The 24,763-nt window shown below is 45.9% G+C and overlaps 1 protein-coding gene across 1 annotated transcript; it reads right to left on the reverse strand.

Moving 5' to 3' along the window:
- Window positions 1-15,165: 15,165 nt before the first annotated feature.
- LOC142495019 (calicin-like) lies at window positions 15,166-24,061 on the reverse strand. Its single transcript, XM_075599911.1, is given in 4 exon segments — window positions 15,166-16,640; window positions 16,643-17,001; window positions 22,393-22,496; window positions 24,038-24,061. Coding segments are annotated over 4 exon segments (1,962 nt in total).
- Window positions 24,062-24,763: the final 702 nt, after the last annotated feature.

Here is a 24,763-nt window from a genome sequence, read left to right on the forward strand (position 1 = left end):
CATTAAAAAGGTTTTATTGGATCAGAGCATGGTATACATAACGAGCCCTCAGGCCCCCACCAACGCGTTTCGAGCTTCCGCTCTTTCTCAAGGTGCATACCGTCTGAATCATCCCCTTACCTGATATAGGTTCATTTTCCCGCCATTCGCCATCACTAACCCGTCGCTTAGCCACGTCACAGGCGGCGCGCCATGTGTGCGGCTAAGCGACGGGTTAGTGATGGCGAATGGTGGGAAAATGAACCTATATCAGGTAAGGGGATGATTCAGACGGTATGCACCTTGAGAAAGAGCGGAAGCTCGAAACGCGTTGGTGGGGACCTGAGGGCTCGTTTTGTATACCATGCTCTGATCCAATAAAACCTTTTTTATGGGGACACACTCTCTAGATAATATTTTTTTCCAGTAGTGCTTCATCTCTCCTTCGTCGAACCTGTTGCAATCTTTGGAGAACCGGCAGCACACACCTGAGAAGGAAAAAGACCCACTGAAGACCACTCTACAAAACCGTGAGTGATATGCTCCCGTACACACCAAACAAATCCTATTCAATGAGTGAGACTGGACACAAGCAAGTGTGAGTATTCACCAATCAAGAGGTGTTACTCTTCCGGTTTATTGATATGTTGGATATGGTGTAACATTGGTTTAATGGTCTATCAATTTGTGGGACACTTCTGGGATATGGAATTATAGCATCATAATTTATGGAAACCAAGCAGCTGGTTGGGTGAGTGTTAGAGCACCATACAGCTTTTTTTGCTCTTGTAACCACAGCAGAGGCAGGTCACTGAGCCATGACAATGACCATAGATTTCCTGTCCACAGCTAGTTCTCCACCCGCTTCCCCTGCCATTATCACTATTGATTGTGACAGTGAAATACCAATGGTAAAGAACGTCTCCTGTGATGATCACAGCATTACCTTCCTGTCTGTTAAGAACCACTGCATTGACTTAACAAGTTTATTTTGACTGGATTATTTTCGTGTATTGAATAAAAGTTAGATTTTATTAATTGTTTGAGAGATATCATTCTATAATTATTAGTCTTTATTTATACTGTCCCTCACTTTACTCATGATACATGTGAGAGTGCACATTTCAAAGTAGGGCTTGTCTCTTTATTCTTTGGATTATGTAGCCAGCGCCATACATCAAGTGGAGAAGGGGCTGACACTTATTCAAAGGTTATGATATATCTTTAAGTAAGGGACACCTGGATGCTGCCACGAGAATACTGGATAGTTTGAATTTTGATGATATCTTGAGCAGGCCTTCACTGCAATGTGCCATCTGCCCAGCGCTGGGTCCGCCCATGGTGACGGCACAGCATCAACTGAGCCGCCTTTACCAGATCCTGAGTCTGCACAAGACAGATGCCATGATGTGATAGACAGGCACAGATTCAGTGATGCTGTGTGTGATAACAGGACTTCAAAAGAGCCTTGCTGATAAATACTGTCATTAATGCCTTAGAAAACGTGATATAGCATGTCATGCCAGGGAAAATGTTTTATTAGGTAGGGACTTACTTTTTATTCTGCCATTATCTTTCCCACCTTACTTGACTTGTTCATATATATTTTTTATATTGACCAAATTGAGGGAACATACTAGGGAAGTCATACAATATATTGATGTGGGTGTGTGTGCATGTAAGTGGGAGAGAGAGAGAGAGTGTGTGTAAGTGTAAGAGATTGTGTGTGTGTAAGTGGGAGTGTGTGTGTGTGTGTGTGTGTGTAAGTGGTAGAGTGTGTGTGTGTGTGTGTGTGTGTGTGCGTGTGTGCGTGCGTGCGTGCGTGTCTGTCTGTGTGTGTGTGTGTGTGTGTGTGTGTGTAAGTGGGAGAGAGTGTGTGTGAAGTGTGAGAGTGTGTGTGCGTAAGTGAGAGAGATTGTGTGTGCAAGTGGGAGTGTGTGTGTGTGTGTGTGTGTGTGTGTGTGTGTGTGTGCGTGCGTGCGTGCGTGCATGCGTGCGTGTCTGTGTGTGTGTGTGTGTGTGTGTAAGTGGGAGAGAGTGTGTGTGAAGTGTGAGAGTGTGTGTGCGTAAGTGAGAGAGATTGTGTGTGCAAGTGGGAGTGTGTGTGTGTGTGTGTGTGTGTGTGTGTGTGTGTGTGTGTGTGTGTGTGTGTGTGTGTGTGTGTGTGTGTGTGTGTGTGTGTGTGTGTGTGTGTGTGTGTGTGTGTGTGTGTGTGTGTGTGTGTGTGTGTGTTTGAGAGTGTGTGTGTGAAGTGTGAGAGTGTGTGTGCGTAAGTGGGAGAGATTGTGTGTGCAAGTGGGTGTGTGCAAGTGGGAGTGGGTGTGTGCAAGTGGGAGTGTGTGTGTGTGTGTGTGTGTGTGTGTGTGTGTGTGTGTGTGTGTGTGCGTGCGTGTGTGTGTGTGTATGTGTGTGTGTGTGTGTGTGTGTGTGTGTGTGTGTGTGTGTGTGTGTGTGTGTGTGTGTGTGTGTGTGTGCGCATGTGTGTGTACACGTGGGAGAGAGTGTGTGTGTGTGCGTAAGTTGGTGTGTGTGTGTGTGTGTGTGGGGGGGGGGGGTAGCTGGCATCACAAAGCTGAAAAGAAGCCCAGCTAGCTACCCCTACATCCATTTAACTTGGCCACCTATGTAAGGCTTATTTCAGCCAAATGTATTTAATATCTGGGGGAGGATAGGGAATGTGTAATGCATTATGTATGTGAGAATGTACTGCAGTGCCCACTGTTATTCTAACACAAACCAGTGGCAATCGCCAAAAAGACCCAGGTACACGCTGGATACATGCTGGATACATGCCTTAAACTTGCCTTAAACTAGACCCAGCATTTCTGCATTGATTAATGGCCCATCAGATTAACAGCAGGGGTCCCTGGCAGTCCCATTCAAACTGAATGGGACTTCCAGGGACCCCTGCTGTGTTAATCCTATGGGTCATTAGTCAATACAGAAATGCCTTAAACTTGCCTTACACTAGCCAGGTTACACCCAGCACATACCCAGAATGTAACCGGGCTAGTTTAAGGCAAGCTTTAGAATACTCGTGGTCTCGTCTGTATTTTAAAGCCTGTTTCTTTATTCCCTGTGACAATACTTCCCCCTGTTTAAAAAAAACTGGTATTGTTCTGTGATGTGATTTGGGAGTCAGCCCTGTAAAGTGTTAATTGGATTATGTGACTGTAAGAATCAGATGAGGTTCCTGCAGATAAATGTATATTGAGACAATGGTTGGGAGCGTGGAGGTGTTACAGACATTTGGTGAATGTGAAAGAGTGGACAATCAGGTTTGCTCTGATTAGCCAGCTACCCTAGCCACTAAGGGGTATACAGTATAAGGAACACTGCTGGTCAGCGCAGGAGTTAGTTACCCCACAGGTAGAGATATACTCTGGGAAGGAGTGTGGAGGGCATGTGAGTGCATCTCAGAGCATCTGAGAGACTACCTGAGAGACAGAGAGTCATTCTGTGAAGGAGTTTGGATCTTGACAGTGACCAGCTGGAGATACATACTGCTGTGTCTGATCAGCACTCTGATATCCTGAACGAGAAGCGGACAGGGCAAGTCTTCTTGAAGCAGGTCCCTGCACCTAGCGAGGCTACAATCTACTCCCCAGGCCCCCAGTTGGTATTGTATCTTGTTTGGTACATCTGTGTTTTGTCTGCTGGCATGCCAGAATAAACTCTTGTCCTGTCTGGTGCTAGTGATCCCGGTGGTTTCGGTGTAAAAGTACTGGTCTCCCGTGACAGGGAGTGGGAGTGGGAGTGTGTGTGTGTGTGTGTGCGTGCGTGCGTGCGTGCGTGTGTTTGTGTGTGTGTAAATGCTAGAGGGGATGGAGGATGGAGGGGAGATGAGAGAGGAGAAGGGATGGAGGATGAAGGGGAGAGGGGATGGAGGATGGAGGGGAGTTTAACAGTCCATTGTTAAACTCCAAAGAACAAAGAGTACGAAGATATTTAAGGCAGATGGGAAACAGATTATCAAAGAGTGGATGTCGCTGTATAAAAGCACAAACACAAAGCACAAGAATAAACCTTACGCGTTTCGTTACTTGCATGGGAACTTCTTCAGAGGTAGTGATGGCTATAAGTGCAGGCATTATATATATACATATATATATATATATATATACACACACACACACACACACACACATTGGTTGATTGAACTAAAGACACCTGAAAATCACAGGTTTATTCTAATGTCCAATCAACCACATTAAATTATTGCTTCGAAAATTTATTTCAAAACAAGCATACAAATATAATAATATACTTATACTAAGAAGCCGAACATTTTAATAAATATACTAATACTTGAACAAAAAACAAATACGGTTAAAAATACATTTAAATAAAATACAAAGGATCAAGGTCTGAATAAAAATATAAATGCTTGTAAAAGGGAAAAGCGCAACATAGTTATGTACTGTATATATCAGCTGGGGAAAAACTAAATCAAAAGGGAAACACTAAACTTAAATCAATTGTAATATCAACTTAGGACAGGAATTGATATTACTATATGGAGAAACCATAAAGAGCAAGTTAGATCATATTAATGGATTAGAAATGCACACAGGTCTATTTCAGCATTAAGTCCAAAAGAGACAAGGGTTTTCATAGTGTGTATCCATTTGGTTTCTAATTTTGAGATCTCATTAATATTATCTCCTCCTCTCCAATTTGGAGCCATTTTTTCAATTCCTATACATAGTATTAGGATTTTGGTCATGGCGTTCTTTAAAATGTCTAGAAAAACTGTGCTGAAGCAGTCCTTTTTGAATATTAGTTATATGTTCAGCAAATCTTAGGAACAGAGGGCTGCTCGGGACATGGCCTCTTCGGCCAGGGCAGCCAAGAACCCATCTCAGTGGAAAGTTAGGACTGCTGCAGATGGAAGTGCACCCAAGCCTGCAGAGTTTAACCATGAGAGGAGGTTCTCTCAGTACCACCAGACTGGTCACATAAAGCCAGACTGTCCGGACTGTCCGAGGAAAGTCAGGGGCAATGTTCTCAAGCTGCGAGGTCAGTCACCCCGTGCGACTGGCACACCCAGAGGAGCAGCTGTTCAGCCAGTCCAGCCAGGGACACAGACAGGGGAATCTACACCTGCAGGGGGCATCAGGGTGCAACGGTCAGGTTGCAATCCAACGATGAAAAAATGTATATTGAGCGCGCTGTCCCTCCAAATGATTCCCCCCTCGGCTGTCCGGTTCCATCCTGCAGCTCCTAATCTCCCGTGATCAGCGGGGCACACTCAGCAAACAAAAATCTCAAAAACTGTCTAAAATTACACTAATAATTAATACATATAGAGCCCAAGCTACGTGGAGTAAAAGGGTGTAAACACCCAAAATCACAATTGTCCTAGTTGTAACAGGAGGGGAGAAGGTGCTAGGAATGCTAGATGGAAAAAACACAGACCTTAGACACTAACTCTCATGTGAACTCCTCGTGGTATAGCTGAGCTCTGGCAACAACACAAACAGACCGTCGTCACGGCCGTGCGTCGCTGCGTGATGACGTCACCAACGCGTTTCGTGTCACATGACACTTCATCAGGGACTGGTCATGGACTCTCATGGTGGCATTGAAATACCTCCTATAATTTGACAGGGTCTCTCATTGCTGGATGTAATAATCATAGGAGGTATTTCAATGTCACCATGAGAGTCCATGGCCACTCCCTGATGAAGTGTCATGTGACACGAAACGCGTTGGTGATCACGCAGCGACGCACGGCCGTGACGACGGTCTGTTTGTGTTGTTGCCAGAGCTCAGCTATACCACGAGGAGTTCACAGGAGAGTTAGAGAGTCTCAGGTCTGTGTTTTTTCCATCTAGCATTCCTAACACCTTCTCCCCTCCTGTTAAAACTAGGACAATTGTGATTTTGGGTGTTTACACCTTTTACTCCACGTAGCTTGGGCTCTATATGTATTAATTATTAGTATCATTTTAGACAGTTTTTGATTTATTATGTTTCTGTATATGTGTGTTAATATGAAGAATTTTCTTTCTATGATATAAAGTATATGTATTAATTTTGGGTCTTTCTTGGTTTCATTTCATGCGCTCCTATTTTTGAGTTTTTTGCAATCCAACGATGCCCGGCAAAAGCAGTTTAGTGCGGGCACAGCACTTGTCCAGTAGGGGAGCCTTTGGTACCCCTGCCTATTGAGGATCTCACCATCCCTCTGCATTTGAGGCCACCAGATTCTGCAGTTCCTGAGGAGACCAGTAACCCCATGTCACGAGAGAGCAGACAATATATATAATAACCGGGCCAGATTGAACAAGATTAGGATAGAGTAAACTGAATGAGTTTATTTCTTATGAGCAGAACAGACAATACATTAAGCAAATAACATTATAGAAATATTTACACTTACTGGGGTTGGATAATGAGATATTCAGGCGAATAGCAGCTCATTAGTTGTTACAGGAATCAGGACAGTCACGACAAGCACAGGGGTGAGGCTGCAGGCACCTTTTAAAGCTAAGGGACCTGGTTTTCAACATTAGCTGCATCCGATTGGCAATGAATTATCTTACACCTATTAGACATGGCCACGTATTGTGGGAGAGCTGATTTCACCCTCCCCTGACAGCTCCAGACAGGTGCAGTGGACATTTGAGTAGCCCCACTTAGGAAACAGGGCCCCAAAACCTTGGCACCAGCAGGTCTTGCTGAAGTGACATTGGACCGGTGAAGCTTTGTCTCAGGGTTTCACCTTTGTGAAGTGGTTATCACCTACTGTAGTTGTGAGACCGGGTCTGCATATTCAAGGGGGTGAGATATAGCCCCTTTTATCAGCATATGGCCTCACCTCTGGTATTACTTATCCACAGGGGTTGGGGAAGTGTAGGACATCTCAAAGGACTTTAATTATTCCTTCCTTGCCTACACTTAGCATATCAAAGCCCCATTTGATGAGCTCTGTTCTGCCTTATCACATATAGCAGAAAGATATACAAGTTCTAAAATATAACTTCTGGTGGAGGAATATGTCAAATGCATGTGCAACCTTGGCTATATGTGTACTGTTATCTCTCCAAGAATTTGCTGGCTAGCTTGTTCACACACTGAGATAGGATTTATATGTTACAACATTGCATTTCATATAAGCCTAACTCCTATCTCTTTAATGGGTAACCTTCGTGGCTTGCAGGGCGAGTGATCTGCAAGCCCAGTGCCGCGGGACCATGCCCGGCTGCCTAGAACTCTCTGTCCGCTGGCTAGGAGCGAAAGAACGGGGTCGCTAGCTAGCGGGGAACGGGAGATTCAGAGTTAATTAGGTTTGAACTTGGCATGGGAAAAAATGGCCGCCGGTCCCACGCGAATTACGATTCAACCGCAAGTTCAATTGGATAAATAGCCGGATGGGTTACTTCAAAGACGAAGCGAACTTCAAGTTCACCGCAACCACTTATTCAATTGACCTTGCGGTTAGCAGGGCAGCTTTCGAGGAAGGCTGTCGAGGAACACAATGTTAGTCTATAGCGCCTTTGACTTCAATGGGAGTGCGCCATCTACTGAAGTAAAAAAGCGGCCACCGGCAGGTTTCTAAAACTCCCATAGACTTCTATGGGCTGCAGACTGTTAACCCCTGAGACATGGGTTAACTGCAGCTCTGACCCTGCAAACCGGGGCTGACAATGGGAGGGAAGGGAACACAGCATTATACACACAATATAGTCAACCCTTCCCCTCCCAACATGATTTATAAACATACAGGAATATAACACAGAGCTGCAGGGAGTTGCAGCCTTATCCTGGGGACAAAACAGATGTGACAAGTAAATGCATGTTATTACCCAAAACACATTAACCCCTCGTGTCCCACGCATGATTGCAGGGGCTGCCAGCTGGGTGTGACCCCTTTATTCAGGCCTGGCATATCCCTACATCATGACACCCCAATCCGGGGCAACGCTCCCCAGCGCCCGGGTGGACATCCGGCGAAAGGCTGTATCCCCAGGTGAAGCAGATGGCAACAATGCAGCAGCTTCAGACCCAGATACAGCCAGCAGCAGAAAAAGGTTTGATTTTGTACCCAGGGGTCCCATACTGTCGGTCTGGGAGTTCCCTGCAACCAGATACTCCTGGACAGCCTAATGGGGTCTGGCCCAGGCACCGGTACTCATGGACAGGGGTGCTGGTGAAGGTACAGGGAGAGGATGCTCTCGTGACACCGGTCACAGAGAGCCACAGTTGGGCAGTTGCCCTGGAACCGGTGCAGTCAGAACTGATGCCCACTATGGTAGTTTACACTCCTCTACATTGGGAACCCCCATACGCAAAGGACCTCAGAGGGATCAGGCAGGTGAGTCAGACTATACCCGACATATACCCCCACTTTGACTTATGTTCGGACGGTGTGACCCGTAGGGAACTATCAGAGTGCAGTGAGGTATACCGGGAGGTGAAGCGGGCAGATGCAGATCTGCTTGTGGACCTGGTATGTGTTTGGACTGGGTCTCAGCCTCAGGAGCTCTAGCTAAGGTAGATGTAGCAAGGGACCAGGTAGTGGTACCTTGCAGGTATAGCGTAGGCTCTGAGAAGCAAGGGTAGGCCGCTCCCCGGCTCGCAGCTCCCCACTGTGAGTGAAAGCGAGGGGGGTTAGGGAGACAGAGGGTCCCCATTAGGGATAGGCCCGGGGGGACCCCGTGGACTGATTGCCTGGTAGATCCAGGCGGTCAGCAGCCCCCCAATCGGACTGAATACAGTGTTATGATGGGGAGAGCCAGGTTAGACAGGAAGGTCAGAGACAGGCAGCAGTCCACTAGGGATTTAGTGACTGGCTACAGTGCTCCGATGGACCCCCTGACTATGAAGCCTCAGAAGTCTCACCATCAGACTGACTACAGTATAGTGAGGGAGAGAGAACAATTAGATAGGGAGATCAGGGACTCTCAGCAGTACTACAGGGACTTAGTGACTGGTTACAGTGTCCTCACAGATCCCCTGACTAAGATGACCAACCAGAGGGCATTGGTACTGGCAGCCTGGGCAATTCAAAGCTTGCAGTCCTGCATTGCTGCAGTTAGCAGCCCCTGCAGTCATATGTGATGCTAGTGGTCAGTGTCTATTGGGAGTATACTTCTGGATGTTGGAGTCCCGGCACCTAGTAGAGTATAGTTTTGTTTCCCCAGTCCCAAGTAAGTGTGCTTCTAACCCGTATTTTGTGTAACATTGTGTGTTTGCCTATTTTAAGTGAATAAATTACAATTTATTTCATCATCTTGCTTTGCTCAGTGATATGATCCCAGTATAAAGGTGTAATTGCCTGGTCTCCCGTAATCAGGTCCTGGTGATCAGACAGCAAAACCCAAAAGAGGCACACACTTTTTCTGTGCCATCACCTTAATGCCTTGCACTGCCTTTGCGAATGTGGCTGTTCCTATCTCCACTAGAATCCATAGGCAGGGTGCCCTCGGAGGGACTGTTTTGGGGTTTAGGTACACACGTCATCTCCAAGTGTGTTACCAGCCTGTTTGAGGTGTCTGGTTAGTTCTCCCCGCACGTCAGCCTCCCTACATTGCCTGGCAGTGTATTCTCGCGAGAGAGCCCGCCCACCATCCAGCATCGGGCCGAGTTCCGGTTTTAGAACTCAGCGTTGATCCGCGGTGATCCTAGGCAAGGAGAGAAGGTTGAGGCAAGGGTGGTGACGGCGAGAGCGGTGGTCGGACCTAGGATCCTCATCGGGCACACAGCTAATATTGATTGTAAGTTTTGAATTGTACAGTGCACAATAAAGTGAACTTTTGTTTAATACTCCCTCCCCTTCTTTTTCTCTCTGCGCTCCAACTTCTTTTTTAATTTCTAGGTATCCCCGTTCAACCTGCGTCTCGGGGGATCCGCTCGCACTCCTCCACTCCAATGCTGTCAGTCTCTGGAGTGTGGCATTTTAAGGGTCTCCGGCTGCCCGATCCTGTGAGTCCTCGATATGGTCCTCTGGGGGAGCAGCAGCTCCTTCTCCCGCCGCAGCCCAGGCCAAAAGTCCCCTGCCTTACGCCGGCACTACAGCTGTCACCGGCACCGCAGCCCACCCGCACACCTGGACTGGAGCAGGGGCACCCGTCCCACGAATCTCTCCCTTTCAGCCTCAGTCGGGTGAATGGGCTCTGGCCTAGTTCTGTAGTGCGAGCTAAGCGGCCATCTTGGGATCCTCAAGGGGCAGTGTCTGCGGAGGCCTCCCTCCTCGGCATCATGGTTGTGCATGTCAGGCTCTCAGCGGTGTCTCAGAGCCGCCAGCTATCTCTCTAAAGAAATTGCAAATATGCGTAATACACTAGTGGTCAGGGCCGCCAACAGAAATCGTGGGGCCCGGGACAAACATTTTAAGCAGCCCCCCCCCCATCCCACCCCCGTGTCGGCAGTATTGCTCGCCGCCGCTTCCCCCCCCCCCCCATTTCACACCTCACGAGCTCCCTCTCTTTCTCCTCCCTTCCCATGTATTTCTCTCCCTTCTGTCTCACCCCATCTCACTCTCCCGCCTCGCATGTATTTCTCTCCTCTGCTTCTCACTAAGGCTGCGACCCCGCTGGCGTTGAGCGCGCTCATGCTTGGAAAGAATGAGCGCAGGGAGTCCTGGCATTTACGCAAGCGTGCGCAGGGGGCATTGCGGGTAGTTGAGAGCGCTAGAAAGTTAGTCTTTTTTGTTTATATACGGGCCGAGCGCGGGTGAGCGGGTGTGCCCACGCACGAGTACCGCGTTAGCTGGGACTTACATATATCTATATATGTAAGTAACCGTGGTAAACGCCGCCCGCTCAGCGCTAGCGAGGAAGCAGCCTTACTCCCTCTTTTCCTCACTCACCCCATCTCTCCTCTCTATCTGTCATTTACCCCACGCTCACTCATTCCCTCCCCCCACCCACAAGATATATACCAAAAACTTCCCACCCTCAAATACATTTAAAAAAATCCCCACCCCCTCAAATAAATGCAACCTCCCCACCCCCAAATGCATACAATAAACCCACCTACCCAATACATATAAAAAAAACAATACACATCTCTCTCTCTCATATATACACACACACACACACACACACAGTATGTATATATATATATATATATATATATATATAAATATATATATAGTGCAGAATAAATTAGTTCTTCAGTATTCGGTGATACCTTTTTTATTGGACTAACAATTTATGTCATAGGACAAGCTTTCGAGAGTTCTCCTCTCTTCTTCAGGTCAAGCAATACTGATATACAAAAGAATCTATGGCTAAAACAGTGTGGAGAGAGGGGAAAAAAAAAAACAACAACAGATATTTACTGTAGATAAGGTAGGGTGTTAAGTGTTTGAAGCCAGGGGACAGTAAAACACAATAGGTAGCGCTAATAAAAAATTATATATATATAAAATACAAAAGAAGAAAAATATATGTAATGTAATTATATAAATGAAAAGCAGCCTAGATACACCTCTGACCCCTAGTCAGATGATAGCAATAGAACTGTAATGGTATCAATGGCGCTAACAGATAATATATAAATATAAAGAAAGTGAATATACAACCCGATGGCGTATGGCAGATTCAATGATGATCTCAGCAGACGGTGATCAAACATGAAATATAAAAAAGGAAAACATAGTATAATACTGTAAACACTCAAGACAAACAAACAATGACTAACAATGTTGCTGAACCACACAGATGACTAAATAAAAAACATTTAATATATCATAAAAACATATGAGACAAATTTGACAATATTATAGGTCCCAACGATATCCTGTGACTGGCTGAAATGCCCGCTTACCGGAGCCTAGATGGCATTATGGCAGTGGATAGTCTGAGAGTATCCCCTCTCATAGAGCACTGATGCAGCTCCTGCGCGTCTCTGGTGTCTGCCACGTGTAGTTAGCAGAGTCCGTAGATGGAACGTCTGTCCACGCTACCGCAAATGCAGGGGAAGCAGTCTGAATGTCTTGCCTCCTTCCTCTGTGGTTCAGACATGCGCAGAAGCGCCAGGTTACTGGAGAGTGAAGCCGCAGGATCACCAGCTTCTCGCGGTGGCGTGGGTAGCTAATGGCGGCAAATTCAAAGATGCTTCAGTGAAGAAGCAGCACCACACGGCTTGCGGGGATCAGGACAGCTGATAGAACGCACAGTGATATCAGGGACCACCCAAAGCGTTTCGGAAGCCTCTGCCTCCTTCCTCAGGGGTAAAATTGAATGAATAAAGTCCCTGTGTGTCCGTGTATTTATGGGAAAAGATTTAAAGGTACATAGTACCATAATAAAGTCCCGGACATGCGCAGTAAAGCATTTCTTAGACTGCGTCATGTATCAGCAACATGAACATAACAACAAGACAAAACATAATAATTAGCACAAGATAAATTGCACCTATAAAATTGCACTGGGTATATTTATATACACACACACATCAAATAGATTTAAAAAAAACTCCCCATACATTAAAAAATTCCCCCAAGCCCCCCCAATACATATAAAAGTTCCCCCAAGCCCCCCCCCAATACATATATAGTTCCCCCAAGCCCCCAATACATATAAAAGTTCCCCCAATACATATAAAAGTTCCCCTAAGCCCCCAATACATATAAAAGTTCCCCTAAGCCCCCAATACATATATAGTTCCCCCAAGCCCCCAATACATACAAAAGTTCCCCCAATACATATAAAAGTTCCCATAAGCCCCCAATACATATAAAAGTTCCCCCAAGCCCCCAATACATATAAAAGTTCCCCTAAGCCCCCAATACATATAAAAGTTTCCATAAGCCCCCAATACATATATAGTTCCCCCAAGCCCCCAATACATATAAAAGTTCCCCCAAGCCCCCAATACATATAAAAGTTCCCCTAAGCCCCCAATACATATAAAAGTTCCCCTAAGCCCCCAATACATATATAGTTCCCCCAAGCCCCCAATACATACAAAAGTTCCCCCAATACATATAAAAGTTCCCATAAGCCCCCAATACATATAAAAGTTCCCCTAAGCCCCCAATACATATAAAAGTTCCCCCAAGCCCCCAATACATATAAAAGTTCCCCCAAGCCCCCAATACATATAAAAGTTCCCCCAAGCCCCCAATACATATAAAAGTTCCCCCAAGCCCCCAATACATATAAAAGTTCCCCCAAGCCCCCAATACATATAAAAGTTCCCCCAAGCCCCCAATACATATAAAAGTTCCCCCAAGCCCCACAATACATATTAAAAAAAGACTTACCTTGTGGATGATCATGCCGTGTTCAGGAGATGCTGGTAGGGGTATGGGGTGGGGGGAGTGAGGAGCCGACTGCATCAGGCTGGGGAGGGCCGCTGCCTCAGGGAGTGGCCTGGTGCTGCAGGGGGGGGGGGGCATGTTGCAGGGGGTGGCACGGTCCTGCTGCAGGTATGGGGGGGGGGGCGATTCTGCAGCCTGCCGGGGGTGACCCAGTGCTGCAAGGGGGGGCGATGCTGCAGGGGGGGCATGTTGCAGGGGGTGGCACGGTCCTGCTGCAGGTATGGGGGGGGGGCGATTCTGCAGCCTACCGGGGATGGCTCCCTCTCTCCCCTCAAACCGCAGATCGCGGTTAGCGCTGTGCATGCCCCGCCCTCCCCCCCCCCCCCCGCCGGGCGCGCGTGTCACAGACATTACTGGGACCGCAGCCTAAGGCCCCGATCCCTCAGTCAGCGCGCCCGCACTGCAGACAGGCGGCTCGCTGTCACGCACAGACCGCGATATGCAGTCTGTAGGGAGCCGGGAGTGGGGCGGGAGTGGGAGGAGGGGGGCATGGTTTGAGCGGAGGGACCCGCTACTCCCTCCCCCCTCCCTCCCTCCACAGGCTCGGTCTCCCAGGTTGCAGGAGAGAGCTGCTGCGGGCTGCTGTAAGGTAAGCAGCTCACGCTCCCTCCCCTTTCCCCCACAAATGCCCTCCTCACACACGCTGATACACACACACACACCCTACCTTGTGGAGGAAGCTGTCTGACAGCCCCCGCCCCCGATAGGCTCATCAGCGCACCACGTGACGCGTCACCGCTCGGGATCACAATTTTCTTGCATCCCCTGGCGGCTGACGCGTCACAGCACGTTGTGAGCCGTGCAGCGAGGGGGGACTGGGACCGGATAGGAAAAAATACCCCTGCTGGTGAGGAACGTGGCCGGGCGCGCCGCCGGACGCAGTGGGACCAAAGCCTAATTATTCTGTGAGCTCTCTTCAAGCGGCGACCAGTAGCAGCTAATAAGATACAGCTGAGCTACGATACTGGTGGCTACGGCAGTACGTCTTCCGTCACATTGCCTCGGGGCTTAACGGTTATGTTACTGGCCATCTCCCCTCGCTCAATAGGTGAGTCTGCTTTATGCTGTAGCCCAGAGTGGTGCTCTATACACTTACTGACAACTTTTGAAATGCTAGTTTTTCCATTTCAGTGTGTGCATATACAGCTTGTGATAACGGCATCTGTCTCTGTGCAGCTTTGATCCGGAAACACTGTGTGGGGTTTATACGCTGGTCTCAGTGTTTTTTTCTGGTGACTATTTGGACTATTACTCCCCCGTTGACCCGGTTCGGACCTCCCACAGAGGAGAGCTATTAGCTCTGTGGACCCCACTTCTTTACCATCAAGGCCGCCTCCGGAAACATCCCGTACATCTGACTGAACAGCTGATGGCATAGCCCACCTGTGGTAGTCTCCTGTCGATTGCGGTAACACCATGCTGGTTAATGCATAAACATGACTTAAATAACTTATTTCCTGTACGTGTGATACTCACCCTTGTCATCCTCACCAATATATTATTTTGTATACTACACCATGAGTTGTGTGCTTTTTCCTCTTGTATTTCTTGAACTTACTAAGCTGTGAGCCATCTTTTCGTGGATAGCAGCCGACTCATCACTAAGACCTTGTTACAAGGTAACGTTTTAACCACTTGAGTGCACAGTTTTGTTGCCAACTTTGTTTGCACTCCACTCGTTTTATTTTATTTTTCATATTGTTTGCACTTACACAACATTTTTGTGCGCTGTTTATTTGTTTTTGTCACTATGTTTTAGGAAGACCCTTATGGTTAATTTAATATATTTTGTAAAAATTATAATTAATTATTCATTACCTGACATCCACCCAAAAAACATTCAATCATCATAAAAGGTAGTCATGTTTATTTAATTGTGTTTTATTTGTTCTTTGCTGATATACAGTACTTTATCTCTTGTCTAAATATCTGCATGGCAGTTGTGCTTTGCAACATGCTGCACAGTCTAAAGCTTCTGGTGGTGCAACTAAGGCTTGCCATTCACCGGCCTGCTGGTCATATATGCAGGCATTTTCGTTGATAGCGTAAGATTCTCTAAGATTGGCCACTGTAGATATAATCCCCCCGCACACAAACACTTTGCTATCGCTAATATGGCACAGTGTCTGGCACATACCCATTTTGTAGCCGAAGGGCATCAGTGGCACAGTCCTACCTGAGATATTCCCTTTGACTGTCTGCAGATGTATCTCCAAGCATTGGGTGTGGCTTTGCAAACACAGGAGATTGCTGCCCTGGAAGAAAATAAGGGGTCTGTGCTTGAAATTAATGGGAAAACTCATGCACAGTACCACTTCCCCCCTAACTGTGTCAAAGCAATCCACCACACCAATGCGGGAGAGTACTCCATTCACAGTGCAACTCCCTGTCACAATGTAGAGGATCTTGTCATATCTGGTGACCACCTCTGGTCTATCCATCGCCACACTCATCTTGCCAGCCAGTACCCATTTCCCCTTCACGTTGTCAAAACGATAGATGTTGGAGGTAAACTTTCTAGGGGCGATACTACCCCCGACTGTGTAGATAGAACCATCACAGACCACCATGGTGTGAAACACCAGGCCTACTGGCAAATCAGGCATTTGGCTCCATGAGTTAGCATAAATGTCATACTTCCAAGCTGACTTCAGAGCAGACATCTCCTCTGTGGCACCACCACTGACGTATACAAACTTTCCTGAGGTGATGGCACTCAGTGCTGTTGTTCTGTATGGCATATCAGTCAGTTTAGTCCAGCGATTTTCTTCCAGTATATATGCGAAGACACTCTCACTGAATGAGTTGTCTGACCGCTGGCCTCCTAGCACAAGCACTGTATCTCGGTGCGCACCCTTCCTTTGGAAGGTCAAAAAATTAACAGGGTTGCTCTGAAAATCAGGATCCTGCTGTCGGCTATTGAGGACACTGTCTATTTTGATCTGAGCTAATGGTCTCGTCATTACCAGCTGCTCCTGCTTGCTTATATGTAGGAGTACTTTGTCAGAGACTCCATGCAGGACAACACATGAAAAAAGGTTGTCAAAGTACTTGATTCTCTTAGCTGGATTGTGCTCCACCCATTTTATTACAGACAGTAGCACCTGATCTTCGTTAAGCACGTGAAGGTCCTCATCTTTTATCAAATGGGAGAAGGTCTTGTAAGGGCTTTCCAGCAGTTCCCTGCTCATTCCTGATCCGATTTCTCCCCCTGAAGCCATAGAGTAAAATCCATCTTGAAGGCAGGCATAGGCATTGTCCCCAACTTCCTTCCTGTCAAAGGCCTCAGCCAGAGTGAGCTTCCGAATGCAATTTCCCATATGCATGGATTTTACCAGATACTCCTGGCAATTGTCTCTCAACGCTAGAAGAGTAAAGAATTTGGCCCACGGATCAAGTCCTCTATGTTTCTGTCTGACAAGATTACTTTACCTGTATAGAAGTAATCTATAGTCTGTTCTACTGACTCCGGAATCATATAACTGGTGTCAATGGTGATAGATATGTCATCGGCAGGTTCCACATCGCAAATCATATCCTGCACAAAGGGGCTAATAGCTGCCAGGACATTCCTGTGCACAAAGAAGACATTGGTGTCAACGTGCACAGTGAGATTGCAGGATTCCTTTCTCTTTCTCTGGCTGTTCAGATTGTGAAGTACTTGGTGGCTGTAGTCCTTCTCAATGAACACTACAGTAGCTCCATGCAAAATCTTACTATTGGAGTTTGGAAGATATAGGAGATCTCTGATAAAAAAAATTTTTGAGAAGGTGATCTCTAGTCATGCTTGTTAATCACCAGGAGCAACAACAATGATTGTAGAAAAGTACAATCTTATTAACAAATGTATGGTCTTGTTCTCGTAGAATATTGTGCTTTGTCACCTAAGAACTTTTAGCCTGTTTGTTTGTTGCGAAGACAGACTATCCAAAGACAGTTAGTGAACATTGAGTATGGAGATATAAGAACACTGTGATGTCACAATTGTCTGTGACATTGCAAAAGGCAACATCAGAATCAACTTTTTCTCTTATACAGTAAACTCTTGCAAATATAATTGATAGCAACAAACTGTTCAGATTAGTAGGCATTTAAAATAATGTATCTTTTTTTAATTTCTAAAATTGAAACAATGTTAGTAAAATGTAAAGTGCAGCTCATTGAAGCTGCAGTTTATAAAATATCACATTAATGTAGAGACCCATCCAAAAATAGTCATGAGATTTAAGTTTCATATTTAAGGAACAACTGATCCTTTTTTTTTTTTTTAATGATCTCCCTTGTTAAAAAATGTAGCTCAGTTTTTTGCCTATATAGTACAGTACATAACATTTACACAGGATATTTTGGGGGCAGGGGCTCCACTTCTCTCTACTGTACATTTACTTTATACATGATGCTTTGCACATACAATATAATTTTATGATAACCACTAACACATGTTAACAACTAAAACCTAAAATACTGTCTGAGAGTTTAGTGAAACATTCGTTGTTTTCTATACATTATTTACTGTATTCTCTTATCTGTACTTTTTGTTTTGATTTTTTGCTCTTTCCTCTCCTTTTCACTGATCTATTTTCTCTCATTTCTTTTTTTCTTCTTTGTCACCTGGCCTGTCTGTTTCCCCTCCTTTTTCATGCTTTCGCGTTGCATTAATCTGTTCTCCCTGAGGCAGAGGTGCAGTTCTATTGTTAATACGCAAAACCTTCAACTATGTTCATGCATTTGAGGCATCTGCTTTATTCAGAAAACTCGCAGAAAAGTCAGTAGCTTTCTAGTGAATTTTTCTATTGTTTACGATTAGGCAAAAATATAGAAAGTACGTTTGTTTGTTTTTTGTTACGCAAATTTCCCCCAATTTTTTTTTCTTATATTCAAATATGCATGAATATTTATGTGAACATTTGTGAACATAACAGAGACAACTCTGTCCATCTTTAATGATAGATCAATGTTTTTGTGTTGAACCAGGTACTACCAAAGGAGACAAGAGTGATCAGGCCTGCCGACAGCTTTCCTAGGGCCTGTGACTTCATCCTTGAGCTGGGCACAGTTGTTGATGTGGGGGAGGGGGTTGGTGGGAAGAGCCCATCAAATGGAAATCATGTTCTGACTTACACGAGATAACTGTCCCATCTTTCCCCCCCGTCGGCAGCCCTGAGACTGGTACAAAATGTGGCTAAAGTTAAAACATTTGCAGGTCATTCTTTAAGCATAATACATGTATAAATTGCACCTGCAATCTGTCTAATTGGAACATGGTTTGCACATGTAGGGGCTTATGCTATATGCGCCAAAGCGGCCAGTAGGACTGTTTTTAGCCAAAATTTCCCATTTTACTCTATGGAGAATTTCGTCTGAAAGCAGATTGCTCGGCTCTTCGGCAGCTATATAGTATTCATGGGTAGCACCCATAGGAATAAAGACATAGGGGGCCTATTCTAGAAGCTTCGATAACCTACTTATCAAGGCCATTTTAGCCGAAATGACTTCTGCTATTCAGTAAGCCTCGATAAGTGGGTAATAAAGGCATGAATCGACAATTTTTACAGCCGTCCAAAACACATCGCCGGGCGAGTGGTGATAAGCCACTTATCGGCAGGTTCTGAAACTCGTGCAATTCTAGTAGCCCCAATTAGTTTATCGATGCTAATCACAGCTCTAGAATGGCGATCCTCGTGCCAACTTTTCTTCAACCTGCTGAGAAGGTGGTGAGAGAGGACTTAGAAAAAAAATGCTTTTTTCCTGCATCTGATTGATGCCGGGTGCCTCCGGAGCTGATACCCATTAATATCAGCACTGGAGACCCCATGCATGAATCCCATGCAATAAAAATGCATTTACAGGCAACTTCAATTCCTTTAATTAATTATTTTGGGGGTTCAATAGGAGCTTGTTAGGTGTCCAGTATGTTTTAAACTTCAATTCCTTAGCAGGTGTGTAGGCCTGGGGGGGGGGCGGGTTTGCGGGTTGAGTTAACCCCTTAATTACATTAGCGGTTAATACCGCTAGGGTAATGAAGGGACTAACACCCCCCGCTACCACCCGGTAGGTCTAAACATCCATCCTTGGGGCTTCTACCCCCTTTACCCAATCCCCCTACCCACAATAAACAAAAATATGCACAACAACCCTACTACCCACCTCCTCTACCCCAACAACAACCCCCCACCCCCTCTCCCCAACTCATACAGTACAGTGATGGGCAAAATTATTATTATCCAGATATGAATAATAGCTCATTTGCCCATTCAAAATCAAACATTAGCCAGCCAGAATAAATTAAGTAAATAAAATGTTCTACTTACCCCTGCCATCATGAAGGGCATCCTCATCAGCATACTCCAGGTCCATGTCCTCCATTGCCTGCAAAAGTACATGGGAAATACAATCTAATGGTCCCTAACTCCTTAATCACCTTAGGAATTAATAACCGTTATAGTAATTAAAGGGTTAACGCACCCTCCCCTGCTACTCACCCGGGAGGTCGAACCACCCGCCACAGCCCCACTAAACCCACCCTCCACCCATTGATTGGAACAGTAGTATTTCATACCCATATAATACTCAATGGTCAACCTAATACAAATCATTAAGACCAAAAATACACAATAATAAAAGAAATACACAAGCACCTAAATACCCCAACAATAAAAGAATTAAAAAGCCTAATCGTACACATGAATAAAAATTATCACCAAAACCGCAAAAGAATACAAATTATGTTATTCCAAAACATAACAATACAATTAAATAAACACCTATCTAACCAATTCAAGAAATATAAGCACTAGCCAACAAATCAATTAAATAAATAAAACCACTAGCCAAAAAAACTATTAATGAGTGTTCACCACAAACAGGACGGGACCGCAGGGCTGAGGTGGGGATGTTAGAATACACCGACCAACAACCGCGCAACCGCGTCCGGATTGCAGCATCATAGTCGTGTAGCTGGGTCAGGGTAGTGGAGGTCAGGATAGTCGTAATACTCACCGTGGTCTACAATTGGAGAAGTTGGATGGTCGTTGTGCGTAGCCGGGGTCCAGGAGTAGAGAGGTCAGAATGGTTGTGTGCGTAGCCGAGATCCAGGGGTCAGAGGAGGTCTCTACCGGGTTAAAGCTGAGGTGAAAGGTAGAAGATATCAAGCAGAATGCACAGAGCAACAGCAGGGAAGCAGGATGCTTGAGGCAACCACTTCGTACATAAACACAAGTTTATGCTCAGCCAATTTGCCTAGGGGCTGGCTGAGCATATAAAGCCTAGGGAGGCAATGGGAAGGCTGCAGGCAGTGAGTCATCACACATAGACTGTGTACTGATAGGCAGGGGGAGTGTATCCCAGCTCTGGAGTAATGAATGAAGTTAGCATTAACCCCTCAAGTGTTTCTGGTCATGCGATGCCACGTGTATTGGAGACAGGAGCATCCTCCGTTGTGCCACAGGAGGCGGTGCGGGGGCAGAGCCTAGGTCCGGTGCCGGCAGGAGTAATGCGGCACTCGCGTGCAGTTCACGTGCGAGGGGCTTCCCCCAATGTGTCACGGGACGAATCACGGGGGTGGGACCGAGTTCCAATCCTCACAGCCTATATGTATCCGGGAATCCAACCTGATTCCCGGGTACATTTTTGGGGTATCCAGCAACTCTGGACCCCAACTAGCTAGACACATTCTGACAAGACTTTCTCCATATACCCCCCCTTGAAACTCATAGCCAAGCAATCTCTGCTAGCTGGCACTTCTGGAAAGGTAAAAACACATACATTCTTTATTGTCGCATAATTTTACAACAAGCATGTACTGTACAATCGCTGAGCCCAAGAGCTGACACTCCCGAACCCAAATACAGCTCAACCCCCTTATAACGCTGTGCTTGGGGTCCAAAGAATCACATCGCGCTATAAGCGGATCGCGTTAGAAATAATGCACAATTGTATGCATTGTACAATAAGTTATTTAAGATACCAATAATCGTGTTGTAAAGTATTCATAAATACAAAAATTGGGAGCCAGGCTTGCATCGCGTTATAAGCAGATTCGCGTTGTAACGGATCGCGTTATAACGGGGTTGAGCTGTATATGGATCAGAGGTAACCAAACGGATTTAACCTTTATTGTGAGCCTGGTTACCCCCTCACCGTCACACCGAAGGTAACAACGTTTTTAACTTAAAGTTTCAAAATGTCTCACGTTTTGTGAGCTCAATATTCCTGTCACCACCCCTCCAATGGGGCAAAATGTGTTCTATCCCCGTGAATTTTAATCCAGTGGGATTTCCTTGATGGTGTATGAGGACATTTTTCGACAGATAATGTGTGGTAACCTTCCTCCTGATATTACCCACATGCTCCAGTACTCTTACTTTTATGGGTCTCGTGGTTTTACCCACTTACTGTAGCCCGGAAAGGACATTCGAGGCGATAGATAACGTGGTCTGTCTGACAGCTTAAATGTTTGGTGATCTGGAATCTCTTTGGTGACATTTGCGGAATTTTTTTTTTATCTGTAGCGCTAAAATTGCATGCCTTGCATGTAGTGTATACATAAAATCCCTTTACCTACAGTAACCAATTATTAATGGGTTCTTTCGTTTTGAATAAAGCACTAAGTGCAAGTGTTTTTTTTTTTTAATACAGTATTACAGTAGCTCTTCTAAATCTCACATTAGGGTTTTCTGGAACAAATTCTCCAAGAACATTTTTCACAATGTGCCAATGCCTTTTAATACAGGCATACCCCGCTTTAAGGACACTCACTTTAAGTACACTCAAAAGTATGTACATGTCGCCCAATAGGCAAATGGCAGCTCACGCATGCGCCTGTCAACACGTCCTGAACAGCAATACCGGCTCCCTACCTGTACCGAAGCTGTGTGCAAGCGGGGAGACTATAGAGCCTGTTACACATGTGTTATTTACATCAGTTATGTATGTATATGACGATTGCAGTACCGTGCATGCATCAATAAGTGGAAAAAAGGTAGTGCTTCACTTTAAGTACATTTTCGCTTTACATACATGCTCCGGTCCCATTGCGTACGTTAATGCGGGGTATGCTGTAATATTCGTTCTTTTATCTGCTTTCCTGTTATAATTAGTAATAAATGCAAAGTTAAAATCTCCCTTTCCAGATTTACTTTTTGACTTTTTTTGTTTTTATCAGATAATTCCTATCCATAAGAGGAGCTTTGTTTATAGCATCCTTGGCATTGTTAGATCCATATTCCCTTTCCAGAAACCTCTTGTGGAGAAATTCAGATTGTTCGTTAAAAACATCTAGCTCTGTACAATTTCACCTCACTCTCCTAAATTGTCCATGAGGGACATTCCGGATCCACCCTGGATGGTCAACAAAAAGCAACAGGACTGGCACTTATAACAGTGTAGTTAAACCCTTTACACAATAAGTGGAATTAAGGATACGCAATAATATGCTGATAGTGACTCCCAGTGGTGGATGGTGAAAATACACTCGAGCTACAAGACAGTGGAAATTCCATAGAAAGAATATATAATAAAGGTAAAATACAGCAAACAACGCCCCACTCAACCTTCATTAGAAAAGAGTCTTCTTTTTTTCTTAGATAAAGAACGGGATGAGGGAGCGGGAAACGTTATATGCAAAAAAATCAGTGAGGGAAAAATATAGTGTAATACTGTTGATAAAATTTGCAGATACAGTGGTGTTACTCTTCAACCATTATACTCACATAAGTATGAATAAATAAAGCGTGTCACGAAAGGGGTTGAGCAGCCGAGCTAAGAAGCTGTGCAGCCAGAGAGCTCCTGAGCGACAGGCACCAAAAACGCCCTGCAAAGCCCTAAAAACCCACACAAATAAAGAAAAAAAGGTACACAGGTGGGGGAGACTCTCACCGCGCCCCACAAAGCCCCCCCGAGGCGACTCGAATGGGCAGTGAGCGCGGAGGCGCAAAAGTGTACCGGAGCCCCAGACACGTCCACCAAGATGGCCGCCGCACGCGAGTGAAAGCTCCGATCAGGCGGGTAAACCGCACGGGAACTAGAGCGGCGAAGGTAAGAGGAGAAGTGGAGGGGGCCCTGACTAACGGGAGCCCTAACCAAGCCAGGCAGCCAAGGCACAAAGACGGGGGGAGTGAAGTGAGGAGTGGCGGCCATATAGACCCAGTACACACTGCAGGATTGCTAGCAGTGGTGTGCTGGCCCCCACACCCCTGCCCCCACACCCCTGCCCCCACACCTGAACTAACTCAGAGTAGCCCTGACCAAGAGGGGGAGCACCTGAGAGTGACTAACCCAACAAGAATCTGCAGCAGGCAGCCAAAAGGAGCCCAAAAGCAAAGACTCACAAAACATACCCCTCATTCAAGATGGCCGCTAGGACCCCCTGACTAGAGGGTGGGAGGGCAGGAGGGAGACAAAAAAAATAACCAATCTGCAGGAGAGGACCAAGAAGGGAGCCCAGAGGTTAAAACCTAAATAAGAGGCCTGGGAGATACCCCACTGCTCAATAGACTGTAAACCACGGGCACCACCTGAGCACTAAAGCCCGAAACCGGAAGCTGCACACGAACACATGCACACCCCCTTCTTCCCCCCCCTCCGCCTACCTCCAACGAAATGCTAAAGAACCAGGGTCGATGTACTTAGACCCATGCACTAACAAAATGTCCAAGTGAAGGGATGCAACTGTGGTACTGAGATAAGCCCAGCGAAGGTACAAGATTTACTCTGAGTTTCTATAACCTAACACAGACAAATAAAGCATAAAAAGAAAGATTGAGGACTGACATATGCGCACACCCTCCAGCTGAGCGCCAACGACATGGCTCCTCCCAGAAAGTCAGGGAGACCAGAAGCCTCCACGTTCTTCACGAAAAGAAGAGCAACACCTTCACTAACAGGCAAAGGTAAAGCAGCCCAAGACCCAAAGGAAACGGACTCGGGCTCAGACGCAGAGCAAAACCCAGACATCAGAAACGAGCTAAAAGCCTGGGTCAAAGAAATAAAGCAGACGTTTCACGAGGAGCTGCAAAGCGCAATGCAGAGCCTCCACACCAGGGTCGTGGAGGTGGAAGAACGAACAACAGGATTGGAGGTAGCCATGGAGGCGGTCACCGAAAAGCAAGTGGAGGCAGACGGAGAAATATCCTAAATAAAAGAACAGATTGCCCGACTCCAGGATGCCCAAGAAGAGGCAGAGAACAGATCACGAAGGCACAATCTCAGAATCCGTAACATCCCAGAGTCAGTCCCCAATGAGGAAATCAAGCCCTACCTCAACAGATTATTCCAGAGTATCCTCCCTGAAGCGCCCAACACCAAGCTCGAACTGGACAGAGCCCACAGAGTATGCAGACCGAAAGAATTCGAAAACAGAGGACCCAGAGATACAATTACAAGGCTCCACTATTATACCATCAAAGAGGAAATATTCAACAAAGTCAGAAACCTAGACAAGATCACCTTTGAAAATGCAGAACTACAGATCTTCACAGACCTCGCACCAACAACACTCGCCAGAAGACG

The sequence above is a fragment of the Ascaphus truei genome, chromosome 1 (assembly GCF_040206685.1).
Source record: "Ascaphus truei isolate aAscTru1 chromosome 1, aAscTru1.hap1, whole genome shotgun sequence".
Lineage (NCBI taxonomy): Eukaryota > Metazoa > Chordata > Amphibia > Anura > Ascaphidae > Ascaphus > Ascaphus truei.